This window comes from Saccoglossus kowalevskii, chromosome 4 (assembly GCF_978046115.1).
Source record: "Saccoglossus kowalevskii chromosome 4, keSacKowa6.1, whole genome shotgun sequence".
In the NCBI taxonomy this organism is placed as follows: domain Eukaryota; kingdom Metazoa; phylum Hemichordata; class Enteropneusta; family Harrimaniidae; genus Saccoglossus; species Saccoglossus kowalevskii.
This window is the reverse complement of record NC_140644.1, coordinates 39,235,328-39,250,958: the sequence shown is the minus strand read 5'-3', so window position 1 is coordinate 39,250,958 and position 15,631 is coordinate 39,235,328. Positions and strand designations below refer to the sequence as shown.

At 35.5% G+C, this 15,631-nt stretch overlaps 1 protein-coding gene across 1 annotated transcript in view; it reads right to left on the bottom strand.

Annotated features, from left to right (window-relative positions):
* The window catches only part of LOC100370825 (adenosine deaminase 2-like), a 145,943-nt gene that overhangs the window by 100,592 nt on the left and 29,720 nt on the right, over window positions 1–15,631 (bottom strand). Inside the window, exons 3-4 of the mRNA XM_002739003.3 lie at window positions 3,639–3,849; window positions 1,292–1,422 (exon numbers count right to left, since the gene is read on the bottom strand). Coding sequence (XP_002739049.2) covers window positions 1,292–1,422; window positions 3,639–3,849 — 342 coding nt within the window. The remainder of the gene's footprint in view (window positions 1–1,291; window positions 1,423–3,638; window positions 3,850–15,631) is intronic.

The window sequence follows — 15,631 nt, the reverse complement described above, 5'->3', positions numbered from 1 at the left end:
TATGCAGTGACAAAAGGGTGATTCTATAGATGGCATGTAGTAACAAGAAAGTTATTCTGTTGATGGCATGTAGTGACAAGAAAGTGATTCTGTAGATGGCATGTACAGTGACAAGAAAGTTATTCTGTATTGGCATGTACAGTGACAAGAAATTGATTCTGTAGATGGCATATATACAGTGACAAAAAAGTTATTCTGTAGATGGCATGTACTGTGACAAGAAAGTGATTCTGTAGATGGCATGTACAGTGACAAGAAAGTGATTCTGTAGATGGCACAGTGCTGCTAATTTTGTATGGAATGTAAAGTGGCAGGAAATAAGTAATTGTTGCTTGTTTGATTTTGATTGTGCTTGCAATGTGAATCTCTATGTTTCTTTATTGCCAGATACCCTGAGTGAAAATATAAAAACATTTTAGGATGCTCCTCATAAAAATGTTTTTTTTTAATGACAAAATATATTTACAAATTTATATATAAAATTTCGACTAGAGATTGGAATTTGAAAGCAGTCCATAGCATGCCTTTCTGACATCGAATTTCGCAACTCCCCATGAGTTTTGTTTGATTTTCCTTCTGCGCAGAAATTCATTTATTTTTAAAGCAGAAACATATGCTGCTCAATATCGTCTAACTATATGATCAAAGTTGTCATTCAAACCCCGTGACCGAACAAAATATATTTGGCGTCTCACGTTTGTGTTACGCAGATCTATGAGAGAAACCATAGCTGTTCTGTGTCGATAAAAATCCTAATATCTGAAATAATAAATATAATGACACAAAATACAATAGACATGACTAAAATATCATCACAATCACTAAAGATGTACACAAGAAGAGCTATGGAACCATATCTAGGTGGCGGTGTTTGTGAAAAATAGTTAATATTGCACTAGTACCCATAGAGTATTGTGTTTCGTGAGATATTCATATCTATAAACTTGCTAGAACATATATAAATGGTTAGTGAAATAATTTGCCTAGTGTGTGATTCCAACCTTCAGTATGTAATGGTGCAAACTGGGATACATAGGGAACACCAGTCATAGGACGCGAACATTGAACGAACTGAGCAATGGTTTAACTATACACATTGCTAAAACAAGCTTGGTAATACTCAAGATGTCATTGGCATTATTGCATTCTCCGAGTCAGTGTGTGGAATGAATGTGTCACCCACCAAATTGTATTTTACATATAGAACTACACACAAGCAATAATACTAGACTCATACTAAAACACATACAATCGTACGTATTATTGTTTGAGATAAACACATTGTATGTACCTAATAGAAGTGAATATAATTCTAGATCCCATTGAGTCGTGTTGATGATCGTTTAACCACTCAGTGTTGACAGCCTCATATTCTAATAACGTATGTTCACTGTTATATGTTGTACCATCCAATTCATATGTCTGGAAAAAACAATAATTGTAAAGATATTGAATGGTATCTTGGATGTTATCCGGTTGGCGGTACAGCTCAGTTTAGAGAGATAAGACAAATATTGTTTGGTGTTTTATTATGCTTTTTATCGACAGTATGCGTTATAGGTCAATAAATTCATACTATTTTACATCATAGCAGACAATCAGATTTACGCCGAATAACAGAACCGTATTCCATCACACTACGTACTTGGGTAACACGGATGCTTGAATTTTGCACGGAATATGCTGACGTTGTGTAAAACACATTTATTGGAGCTATGGTCAATTGTTGACTTCTATCGGGAATCATTATAAGCACTCTAGCTTAATGCAGCTTTTGGATTCTACCTACGAAATTCAAAGATTCAGCCTATCACAACGTATATATTTTAGCCAATCAAATCCCCTCCTTATTGGCCTATTACACACATGTAATATATCCTCTTCCCGCCTAAATTCAAGAATGCACCATTCCCTTATAAATTGAAAAATTGTCCTTGTACTTGTCAGATGCTGTGTTATGTTAGTATAATAAACCTCGTTACTTCCTCAAGCCAATGTTATCTCGCCTCCGTTATCTCTATACACCCGAATCTCTTCTATAAAATTCTACACAACTTCATTGGAAACATGTTGTTTTATTGCATTTTCTTTTAGTCTGAGTGGCCCAATGTTTTGTTTTGTTTTTGTGTGCGTGCACTTCTAAAATGTCTTTTTAATGGTGGACCTCAATCTGATTAAAATGTAGTGTACAGGTTTTAATTATTTGGGCTATAAACTTATTTTTATTTTATTTGTTATTACTTTTGTTATTAATGCCTTTTTATTTCATTATTTTACTTTGATTTTGATTTTGTGATTTTTTTAATTCCGCCCTACATACGTCTGAGCACCTGCCTATCTAACGAGATTTCAACGAGACCCACTATCGACGAATTTAGTCAACGAATCACAGACAGGAGGTCTATAGCGCACCTGATGACGTCACCAGGCAGAGTCAGTCGCCAACACACTCAAATAAAATGTCGGATTATACCGACGGTAGCGACGGAACGATCGAGAAAACACGGCGTTTTGGTAAGTTGATCATTGTCAAATGCCACGAAAGCATCTTTTATTTTTTATGTTTATATTGTGGCTTGAATGGTTCCGGTTTAGCTCGTTATTTTGCGTAGTTATTCCGGGAGTGACGATTTTTTCCACCGGTTCGACCGAACACAAGAATCTTTTTCCTTGCCCTGGAGACGGGTGATGTTTTGTTGACAATCGGCCCAAAATTGTCTACGGTATTGAAACCGTAACTGTAAATATTCATCAAAATGTGTCAACATTTTGTACATTATACAATAACTCTGTATTAAAGTAATTGAGCTGTTTTAGACTGGAATAAAATATTTTTTTATTTGAAACACGCAATTGATCAGGAAATATTTTGTTGCTCCAATTTTCTGTGTAGAAGCCGTGGGCCGGTGACCGTTATACAATTTAAAATCAGTTTGCATTGTTTACTATAGCTGTTAACAGTGTTCTAATAATTACGATTTACTTATTTTTGCTTTCATTCTAGATAATTATGCTCAGTGTAAAAATACTGTTTGATTAAAGCGATGACTGAATAAACGAACCTTGGCTGGCGAAGATGCATGTAAAATGCTGTGGAATCTCTTTTGTAAATAAAACTATACTGGTAATTTTCTATTAATGAATACACTGAAAACTAAGCAACCGACAGCCTGTATAAAAGGGGGCTGTTATTTACTTACGCGAGATTTGAATGGGATTTACATAGCATTTAGGCATTGGGTCAGATCCTTGTTGGCTTTCGCAATTACCAAAACTTCAAAAATAAAATAAATATACATATATTTTAATCAGATTGGGTGGACCTGTGACAGACTCTTAACTTTGCATACCTACTATCTACTGACCAATATATACACCATCAAATGTTAAGATTGTGGTTAGGTAATGGAAACAAATAATTTAAGCTTGTCTCTTAAGCCAGGCTAGTTCTGCAAACGATAGGATACTGTCACTGTTATTAAAGATCACATACACTATAGGTGTGTTTATTCTGCTATTAATATGTCATATGCTTTAGCTATAATAACGTAATTTGAACACATTTAATGTTTTGGCTTGTTCGCATACTGGTATATGTAAAGTGGGAAAGTTTAATAGCGAGTGGAATATAAACTCACAGGTTGCAATAGCGCCCTCACTTCCATAAACTGTATTCCATCGTCATAAAATTGTTGCAGACCTTGACGGAAGTAATCCTTAAATACATCTGCGTAGAACACAAGTCCATCTACAGCAGCAAAGTAAGCATTGAAATAATCCCACACGATTTGCTGGTTGGGGTATGCAGTATGGGGGTCGTCCGTTATCATACTAATTTTATCGTATAACCTGTGAAAACATTTGGCTTTCCTTTATTTGCTGTGAATAGCAGGAACTGTACTGACTATTGTTGTTATTAATAAGATTAATATCTATACTACTTGAATGAGTTATTGTATATATATTTAAACTTTGATAAGATGTTCCCGGTCCACTATTCTCATGAACATATGCTGTTGAATTCGGTATTTGTAAAACGAACACACATGCGCGTATTTATCATTTTGCAATATTTGCATTGAATTTTAACAGCCGTCATTTCTTAGTTTATAGCAATCATTACATAATAGTCTGTGTGATATTCTAACGCAGTGTCGAATACACACTCTACTATTGCCATACTACGTGATTTTCTAACGTACTGTGTCGAATACACACTCTACTATTACCATACTACGCGATTTTCTAACGGACTGTGTCGAATACACACTCTACTATTACCATACTACGTGATTTCTAACGTACTGTGTCGAATACACACTCTACTATTACCATACTACGCGATTTTCTAACGTACTGTGTCGAATACACACTCTACTATTACCATACTACGCGATTTTCTAACGGACTGTGTCGAATACACACTCTACTATTACCATACTACGTGATTTCTAACGTACTGTGTCGAATGCACACTCTACTATTACCATACAACGTGATTTCTAACGTACTGTGTCGAATACATACTCTACTATTACCATACTACGTGATTTTCCAACGTAATGTGTCGATAACACACTCTACTATTATCATACTACGTAATATTTTAACGCACTGTGTCGAATACGCACTCTACTATTACCATACTTCGTGATTTTCTAACGTACTGTGTTGAATACACACTCTACTATTACCATACTACGTGATTTTCTAATGTACTGTGTGGAATACACACTCTACTCACTCTACTATTACCATACTACGTGGTTTGCTAACGTACTGCGTCGAATACACACTCTACTATTACCATACTACGCGATTTTCTAACGTACTGTGTCGAATACACAATCTACTATTATCATACTACGTGGTTTTCTAACGTACTGTGTAGAAGACACACTCTACTATTATCATAATACGTAATATTTTAACGCACTGTGTCGAATACACACTCTACTATTACCATACTACGTGATATTTTAACGTACTGTGTCGAATACACACTCTTACCACACTACGTGATTTTCTAACGCACTGTGTCGATACACACTCTACTATTACCATACTACGTGATTTTCTAACGTACTGTGTCGAATGCACACTCTACTATTACCATACCACGTGATTTCCTAACGTACTGTGTCGAATACACACTCTAATATTACCATACTACGTGATTTTCTAACGTACTGTGTCGAATACACACTCTACTATTACCATACTATGTGATTTTCTAACGTACTACGTCGAATACACACTCTACTATTACCATACAACGTGATTTCTAACGTACTGTGTCGAATACACACTCTACTATTACCATACTATGTGATTTTCTAACGTACTGCGTCGAATACACACTCTACTATTACCATACTACGTGATTTCTAACGTACTGTGTCGAATACACACTCTACTATTACCATACTACGTAATTTCTAACGTACTGTGTCGAATACACACTCTAATATTACCATACTACGTGATTTTCTAACGTACTGTGTCGAATACACACTCTACTATTACCATACTATGTGATTTTCTAACGTACTGCGTCGAATACACACTCTACTATTACCATACTACGTGATTTTCTAACGTACTGTGTCGAAGACACACTCTACTATTATCATACTACGTAATATTTTAACGCACTGTGTCGAATACACACTCTACTATTACCATACTACGTGATATTTTAACGTACTGTGTCGAATACACACTCTTACCGTACTACGTGATTTTCTAACGCACTGTGTCGATACACACTCTATTACCATACTACGTGATTTCTAAAATACTGTGTCGAATACACACTCGACTATTATCATACTACGTAATATTTTGACGCACTGTGTCGAATACACACTCTACTATTACCATTCTACGTGATATTTTAACGTACTGTGTCGAATACACACTCTTACCATACTACGTGATTTTCTAACACACTGTGTCGATACACACTCTACTATTACCATACTACGTGAATGTCTAACGAACTGTGTCGAATACACATTCTACTATTACCATACCACGTGATTTCCTAACGTACTGTGTCGAATACACACTCTTACCGTACTACGTGATTTTCTAACGCACTGTGTCGATACACACTCTATTACCATTCTACGTGATATTTTAACGTACTGTGTCGAATACACACTCTTACCATACTACGTGATTTTCTAACTCACTGTGTCGATACACACTCTACTTTTACCATTCTACGTGATTTACTAACGTATTGTGTCGAATACATACTCTACTATTACCATACCACGTTATTTTCGAACGTACTGTGTCGAATACACACTATACTACTACCTAACTACGTGATCTTCTAACGCACTGTGTTGAATACACACTCTACTATTACCATACTTCGTGATTTTCTAATGTACTGAGTCGAATACAAACTCTTACCATACTACGTGATTTTCTAACGCAGTGTGTCGATACACACTCTACTATTACCATTCTACGTGATTTACTAACGTACTGAGTTGAATATACACTCTAATATTACCTTACTACGGGATTTTCTAACGCACTGTGTCGCATACAAACTCTATTACCATTCTACGTGATATTTTAACGTACTGTGTCGAATACACACTCTTACCATACTACGTGATTTTCTAACGCACTGTGTCGATACACACTCTACTATTACCATACTACGTGATTTTCTAACGTACTGTGTTGAATGCACACTCTACTATTACCATACCACGTGATTTCCTAACGTACTGTGTCGAATACACACTCTTACCGTACTACATGATTTTCTAACGCACTGTGTTGATACACACTCTATTAACATTCTACGTGATATTTTAACGTACTGTGTCGAACACACACTCTTACCATACTACGTGATTTTCTAACTCACTGTGTCGATACACACTCTACTATTACCATTCTACGTGATTTACTAACGTACTGTGTCGAATACATACTCTACTATTACCATACTATGTTATTTTCGAACGTACTGTGTCGAATACACACTCTACTATTATCACACTACGTAATATTTTAACGCACTGTGTCGAATACACACTCTACAATTACCATACTACGTGATTTTCTAACGTACTGTGTTGAATACACATTCTACTGTTACCATACTACGTGATTTCTAACATACTGTGTCGAATACACACTCAACTATTATCATACTACGTAATATTTTGACGCACTGTGTCGAATACACACTCTACTATTACCATACTACGTGATATTTTAACGTACTGTGTCGAATACAAACTCTTACCATACTACGTGATTTTCTAACGCAGTGTGTCGATACACACTCTACTATTACCATTCTACGTGATTTACTAACGTACTGAGTTGAATATACATTCTAATATTACCTTACTACGGGATTTTCTAACGCACTGTGTCGCATACACACTCTACTATTACCATACTACGTGATATTTTAACGCACTGTGTCGAATACACATACTTACCACACTACGTGATTTTCTAACGCACTGTGTCGAATACACACTCTACTATTACCATACTTCGTGATTTTCTAATGTACTGAGTCGAATACACACTATACTACTACCTAACTACGTGATCTTCTAACGCACTGTGTTGAATACACACTCTACTATTACCATACTTCGTGATTTTCTAATGTACTGAGTCGAATACACACTATACTACTACCAAACTACGTGATCTTCTAACGCACTGTGTTGAATACACACTCTACTATTACCATACTTCGTGATTTTCTAATGTACTGAGTCGAATACACACTATACTTACTACTACCTAACTACGTGATCTTCTAACGTACTGTGTTGAATGCACACTCTACTATTACCATACCACGTGATTTCCTAACGTACTGTGTCGAATACACACTCTTACCGTACTACATAATTTTCTAACACACTGTATCGATACACACTCTATTACCATTCTACGTGATATTTTAACGTACTGTGTCGAACACACACTCTTACCATACTACGTGATTTTCTAACTCACTGTGTCGATACACACTCTACTATTACCATTCTACGTGATTTACTAACGTACTGTGTCGAATACATACTCTACTATTACCATACTATGTTATTTTCGAACGTACTGTGTCGAATACACACTCTACTATTATCACACTACGTAATATTTTAACGCACTGTGTCGAATACACACTCTACAATTACCATACTACATGATTTTCTAACGTACTGTGTTGAATACACATTCTACTGTTACCATACTACGTGATTTCTAACATACTGTGTCGAATACACACTCAACTATTATCATACTACGTAATATTTTGACGCACTGTGTCGAATACACACTCTACTATTACCATACTACGTGATATTTTAACGTACTGTGTCGAATACAAACTCTTACCATACTACGTGATTTTCTAACGCAGTGTGTCGATACACACTCTACTATTACCATTCTACGTGATTTACTAACGTACTGAGTTGAATATACATTCTAATATTACCTTACTACGGGATTTTCTAACGCACTGTGTCGCATACACACTCTACTATTACCATACTACGTGATATTTTAACGCACTGTGTCGAATACACATACTTACCACACTACGTGATTTTCTAACGCACTGTGTCGAATACACACTCTACTATTACCATACTTCGTGATTTTCTAATGTACTGAGTCGAATACACACTATACTACTACCTAACTACGTGATCTTCTCACGCACTGTGTTGAATACACACTCTACTATTACCATACTTCGTGATTTTCTAATGTACTGAGTCGAATACACACTATACTACTACCAAACTACGTGATCTTCTAACGCACTGTGTTGAATACACACTCTACTATTACCATACTTCGTGATTTTCTAATGTACTGAGTCGAATACACACTCTAATATTGCCATACTACGTGATTTTCTAACGCACTGAGTCGAATACATTCTCTACTATTACCATACTTCGTGATTTTCTAGTGTACTGAGTCGAATACACACTATACTACTACCTAACTACGTGATCTTCTAACGCACTGTGTTGAATACACACTCTACTATTACCATACTTCGTGATTTTCTAATGTACTGAGTCGAATACACACTATACTACTACCAAACTACGTGATCTTCTAACGCACTGTGTTGAATACACACTCTACTATTACCATACTTCGTGATTTTCTAATGTACTGAGTCGAATACACACTATACTTACTACTACCTAACTACGTGATCTTCTAACGCACTGTGTTGAATACACACTCTACTATTACCATACTTCGTGATTTTCTGATGTATTGAGTCGAATACACACTCTAATATTGCCATACTACGTGATTTTCTAACGCACTGAGTCGAATACATTCTCTACTATTACCATACTTCGTGATTTTCTAGTGTACTGAGTCGAATACACACTATACTACTACCTAACTACGTGATCTTCTAACGCACTGTGTTGAATACACACTCTACTATTACCTTACTACGGGATTTTCTGACGCACTGTGTCACATACACACTCTATTACCATTCTACGTGATATTTTAACGTACTGTGTCGAATACACACTCTTACCATACTACGTGATTTTCTAACGCACTGTGTCGATACACACTCTACTATTACCATTCTACGTGATTTACTAACGTACTGAGTTGAATATACACTCTAATATTACCTTACTACGGGATTTTCTAACGCACTGTGTCGCATACAAACTCTATTACCATTCTACGTGATATTTTAACGTACTGTGTCGAATACACACTATTACCATACTACGTGATTTTCTAACGTACTGTGTTGAATGCACACTCTACTATTACCATACCACGTGATTTCCTAACGTACTGTGTCGAATACACACTCTTACCGTAATACATGATTTTCTAACGCACTGTGTCGACACACACTCTATTAACATTCTACGTGATATTTTAACGTACTGTGTCGAACACACACTCTTACCATACTACGTGATTTTCTAACTCACTGTGTCGATACACACTCTACTATTACCATTCTACGTGATTTACTAACGTACTGTGTCGAATACATACTCTACTATTACCATACTATGTTATTTTCGAACGTACTGTGTCGAATACACACTCTACTATTATCACACTACGTAATATTTTAACGCACTGTGTCGAATACACACTCTACAATTACCATACTACGTGATTTTCTAACGTACTGTGTTGAATACACATTCTACTGTTACCATACTACGTGATTTCTAACATACTGTGTCGAATACACACTCAACTATTATCATACTACGTAATATTTTGACGCACTGTGTCGAATACACACTCTACTATTACCATACTACGTGATATTTTAACGTACTGTGTCGAATACAAACTCTTACCATACTACGTGATTTTCTAACGCAGTGTGTCGATACACACTCTACTATTACCATTCTACGTGATTTACTAACGTACTGAGTTGAATATACATTCTAATATTACCTTACTACGGGATTTTCTAACGCACTGTGTCGCATACACACTCTACTATTACCATACTACGTGATATTTTAACGCACTGTGTCGAATACACATACTTACCACACTACGTGATTTTCTAACGCACTGTGTCGAATACACACTCTACTATTACCATACTTCGTGATTTTCTAATGTACTGAGTCGAATACACACTATACTACTACCTAACTACGTGATCTTCTAACGCACTGTGTTGAATACACACTCTACTATTACCATACTTCGTGATTTTCTAATGTACTGAGTCGAATACACACTATACTACTACCAAACTACGTGATCTTCTAACGCACTGTGTTGAATACACACTCTACTATTACCATACTTCGTGATTTTCTAATGTACTGAGTCGAATACACACTATACTTACTACTACCTAACTACGTGATCTTCTAACGTACTGTGTTGAATGCACACTCTACTATTACCATACCACGTGATTTCCTAACGTACTGTGTCGAATACACACTCTTACCGTACTACATGATTTTCTAACACACTGTGTCGATACACACTCTATTACCATTCTACGTGATATTTTAACGTACTGTGTCGAACACACACTCTTACCATACTACGTGATTTTCTAACTCACTGTGTCGATACACACTCTACTATTACCATTCTACGTGATTTACTAACGTACTGTGTCGAATACATACTCTACTATTACCATACTATGTTATTTTCGAACGTACTGTGTCGAATACACACTCTACTATTATCACACTACGTAATATTTTAACGCACTGTGTCGAATACACACTCTACAATTACCATACTACGTGATTTTCTAACGTACTGTGTTGAATACACATTCTACTGTTACCATACTACGTGATTTCTAACATACTGTGTCGAATACACACTCAACTATTATCATACTACGTAATATTTTGACGCACTGTGTCGAATACACACTCTACTATTACCATACTACGTGATATTTTAACGTACTGTGTCGAATACAAACTCTTACCATACTACGTGATTTTCTAACGCAGTGTGTCGATACACACTCTACTATTACCATTCTACGTGATTTACTAACGTACTGAGTTGAATATACATTCTAATATTACCTTACTACGGGATTTTCTAACGCACTGTGTCGCATACACACTCTACTATTACCATACTACGTGATATTTTAACGCACTGTGTCGAATACACATACTTACCACACTACGTGATTTTCTAACGCACTGTGTCGAATACACACTCTACTATTACCATACTTCGTGATTTTCTAATGTACTGAGTCGAATACACACTATACTACTACCTAACTACGTGATCTTCTAACGCACTGTGTTGAATACACACTCTACTATTACCATACTTCGTGATTTTCTAATGTACTGAGTCGAATACACACTATACTACTACCAAACTACGTGATCTTCTAACGCACTGTGTTGAATACACACTCTACTATTACCATACTTCGTGATTTTCTAATGTACTGAGTCGAATACACACTATACTTACTACTACCTAACTACGTGATCTTCTAACGCACTGTGTTGAATACACACTCTACTATTACCATACTTCGTGATTTTCTGATGTATTGAGTCGAATACACACTCTAATATTGCCATACTACGTGATTTTCTAACGCACTGAGTCGAATACATTCTCTACTATTACCATACTTCGTGATTTTCTAGTGTACTGAGTCGAATACACACTATACTACTACCTAACTACGTGATCTTCTAACGCACTGTGTTGAATACACACTCTACTATTACCATACTTCGTGATTTTCTAATGTACTGAGTCGAATACACACTATACTACTACCAAACTACGTGATCTTCTAACGCACTGTGTTGAATACACACTCTACTATTACCATACTTCGTGATTTTCTAATGTACTGAGTCGAATACACACTATACTTACTACTACCTAACTACGTGATATTCTAACGCACTGTGTTGAATACACACTCTACTATTACCATACTTCGTGATTTTCTGATGTATTGAGTCGAATACACACTCTAATATTGCCATACTACGTGATTTTCTAACGCACTGAGTCGAATACATTCTCTACTATTACCATACTTCGTGATTTTCTAGTGTACTGAGTCGAATACACACTATACTACTACCTAACTACGTGATCTTCTAACGCACTGTGTTGAATACACACTCTACTATTACCTTACTACGGGATTTTCTGACGCACTGTGTCGCATACACACTCTATTACCATTCTACGTGATATTTTAACGTACTGTGTCGAATACACACTCTTACCATACTACGTAATTTTCTAACGCAGTGTGTCGAATACACACTCTACTATTACCATACTACGTGATAACGTGATATTTTAACGCGCTGCGTCGAATACACACTCTTACCATACTATGTGATATTTTAACGCGCTGTGTCGAATACACACTCTTACCATACTACGTGATTTTCTAACGCACTGTGTCCAATACACACTCTTACCATACTACGTGATTTTCTAACGCACTGTGTCGAATACACACTCTACTATTACCATATTACGTGATTTTCTAACGTACTGTGTCCAATACACACTCTACTATTACCATACGAAGTGATTTTCGAACGCACTGAGTCGAATACACATTCTACTATTACCATACTACGTGATTTTCTAACGCACTGTGTCGAATACACACTCTACTATTACCATACTACTTGATTTTCTAACGTACTGTGTCCAATACACACTCTACTATTACCATACTACGTGATTTTCGAACGCACTGAGTCGAATACACATTCTACTATTACCATACTACGTGATTTTCTAAAGCACTGTGTCGAATACACATTATACCATTACCATGGCTCAGTTTTACCATGGTAGTTTTAGTATACCAGGTATGATTTTGACATGATTCGCCATGACAGAAATAATTGTATTAAAAACCCTAAAAAACATAGGGGAGGGGCTGCTGTTTTATTTAGAAATAGATATAAAAAAACACCTGACTGAAATTAAAGGCTGTATAAATAACTTTATTTGGTGCAAAATCAACAAAGCAATACCCAATTCTGACAAACATCTATTTGTTGGTTGTATTTACATTCCCCCTGAAAATTCTTTTATTTATAAAACAACGATCTTGACCTATTTAGTCTCTTAGAAAAAGACATCATAAAATTCTCATCTGAAGGTGACATCATCCTATTAGGAGATTTTAATAGTAGAATTGGCAACTTGGATGATGTAGTGGATGACAGTAAAAACCAGCATCTCCCCTTACCAACTCATTATATAAATGACAATTTTCGGAAACGTAATAACATGGATGTCCACTCATTATACAGTGTAAACAAATTCGGCAGGAAACTGATTCAATTATGCATTGACTGCAACCTAATTATTTTAAACGGTAGAAGTATGGGTGATTCAATGGGTAAATACACATGCCACACACCAAGAGGTAGCAGTACCATTGACTTTGCTATTACTTCTAATATATTATTTGATAAAATTAATTAATTTAAAGTACATGGTTTCTCATTAATCTCAGACCATTGTTTAATAACATTGTCCATACAAGTAATAACAGATAATCTTCTCAAAATAAATAAAACTTCCAAAAAAATATATATTAGACCCCCTGCCATCTAAATATATATGGGATAACCAGGCAAAACAGAATTTTGAAACATCACATCTTGTAATACTTTCTGAATCAAAAACAGGATTACAAACTTGCCTTGATAATTTGAAGTATGGGTGATTCAATGGGTAAATACACATGCCACACACCAAGAGGTAGCAGTACCATTGACTTTGCTATTACTTCTAATATATTATTTGATAAAATTAATTAATTTAAAGTACATGGTTTCTCATTAATCTCAGACCATTGTTTAATAACATTGTCCATACAAGTAATAACAGATAATCTTCTCAAAATAAATAAAACTTCCAAAAAAAATATATTAGACCCCCTGCCATCTAAATATATATGGGATAACCAGGCAAAACAGAATTTTGAAACATCACATCTTGTAATACTTTCTGAATCAAAAACAGGATTACAAACTTGCCTTGATAATTTATCGATATACACTAAAAAATGGCATCTAACTGTTGACACGGAAAAATAGATGCTCAAATCAGCTGTAATAATTGATATGAAAGCAATGCAGTATATACAATGCTCTATATGACAATTGTCTTAATCACTTGCATTCAATTATGTGCCAAGTTACAATATAATTAAGTTTTCATATTTGTTTAAAAAAATTAGCATGATTACAGACAGTGTTATGTTGCCATGACAACCAATATTAATAGCATAAGTGATGATGTAACATTTGGTGTGTATTCTGGTAGGTTGTTTGTTCCATAAATATTGTCATTGAGGTGTTATAGACCAGTGTGTCTATATAATGACACCAAACATATTGTATACTAAGTAAATGAATGACTGAACAAAAATCAGATTAAATAACATTTGTATATTTATTTATTTGCTTGCATATTATTTCTCAACTTCAGCTCATGCAATGTGAATAAATGTAACAAATGTGGCTTAGCTTAAGACATTCATGTTAAAATAGTGTACATAAGATACATGGTTTTTAACACAAATAAAACTTCTAAAATTCAGTAAATATCTAATTATGATCCAGTTAGTCACATTAATAAATGTCATCATCCCCATCATATGTATCTTCTTCTGCGTGTATATCAATGTCTAAATCATTGGCCTCATCAGATATTTGATTGGCACAGTCTCTCAGTCTGCACATATCTGTGCCTTTCAGACTAAACACTGCATCCGGAGCTGGGGCCTGGCTCATCCAATCAATGGTAAGATCACGTCGATCTTCATGGCTTTCCATTTTCCATCCATTTTGCACTGGGTCAGGAGTCTTCTCTTCCAAATGGTTACTTGGTAATTTGCTCGAAGAGAATGTTTTTGAAGACAGTCTTTGCTTGGTGGTAACTGTTGGGATTCAATTTCCCCATTTCTGGAGCAAAACTTATTATACCTTAGCTTATTAATGTCATCAATTGAGGGTTTAGCAGCATACAATAGGCAAACAAATTTGTCCAAGCCATCATGGAGCTGTGGATTAATTCC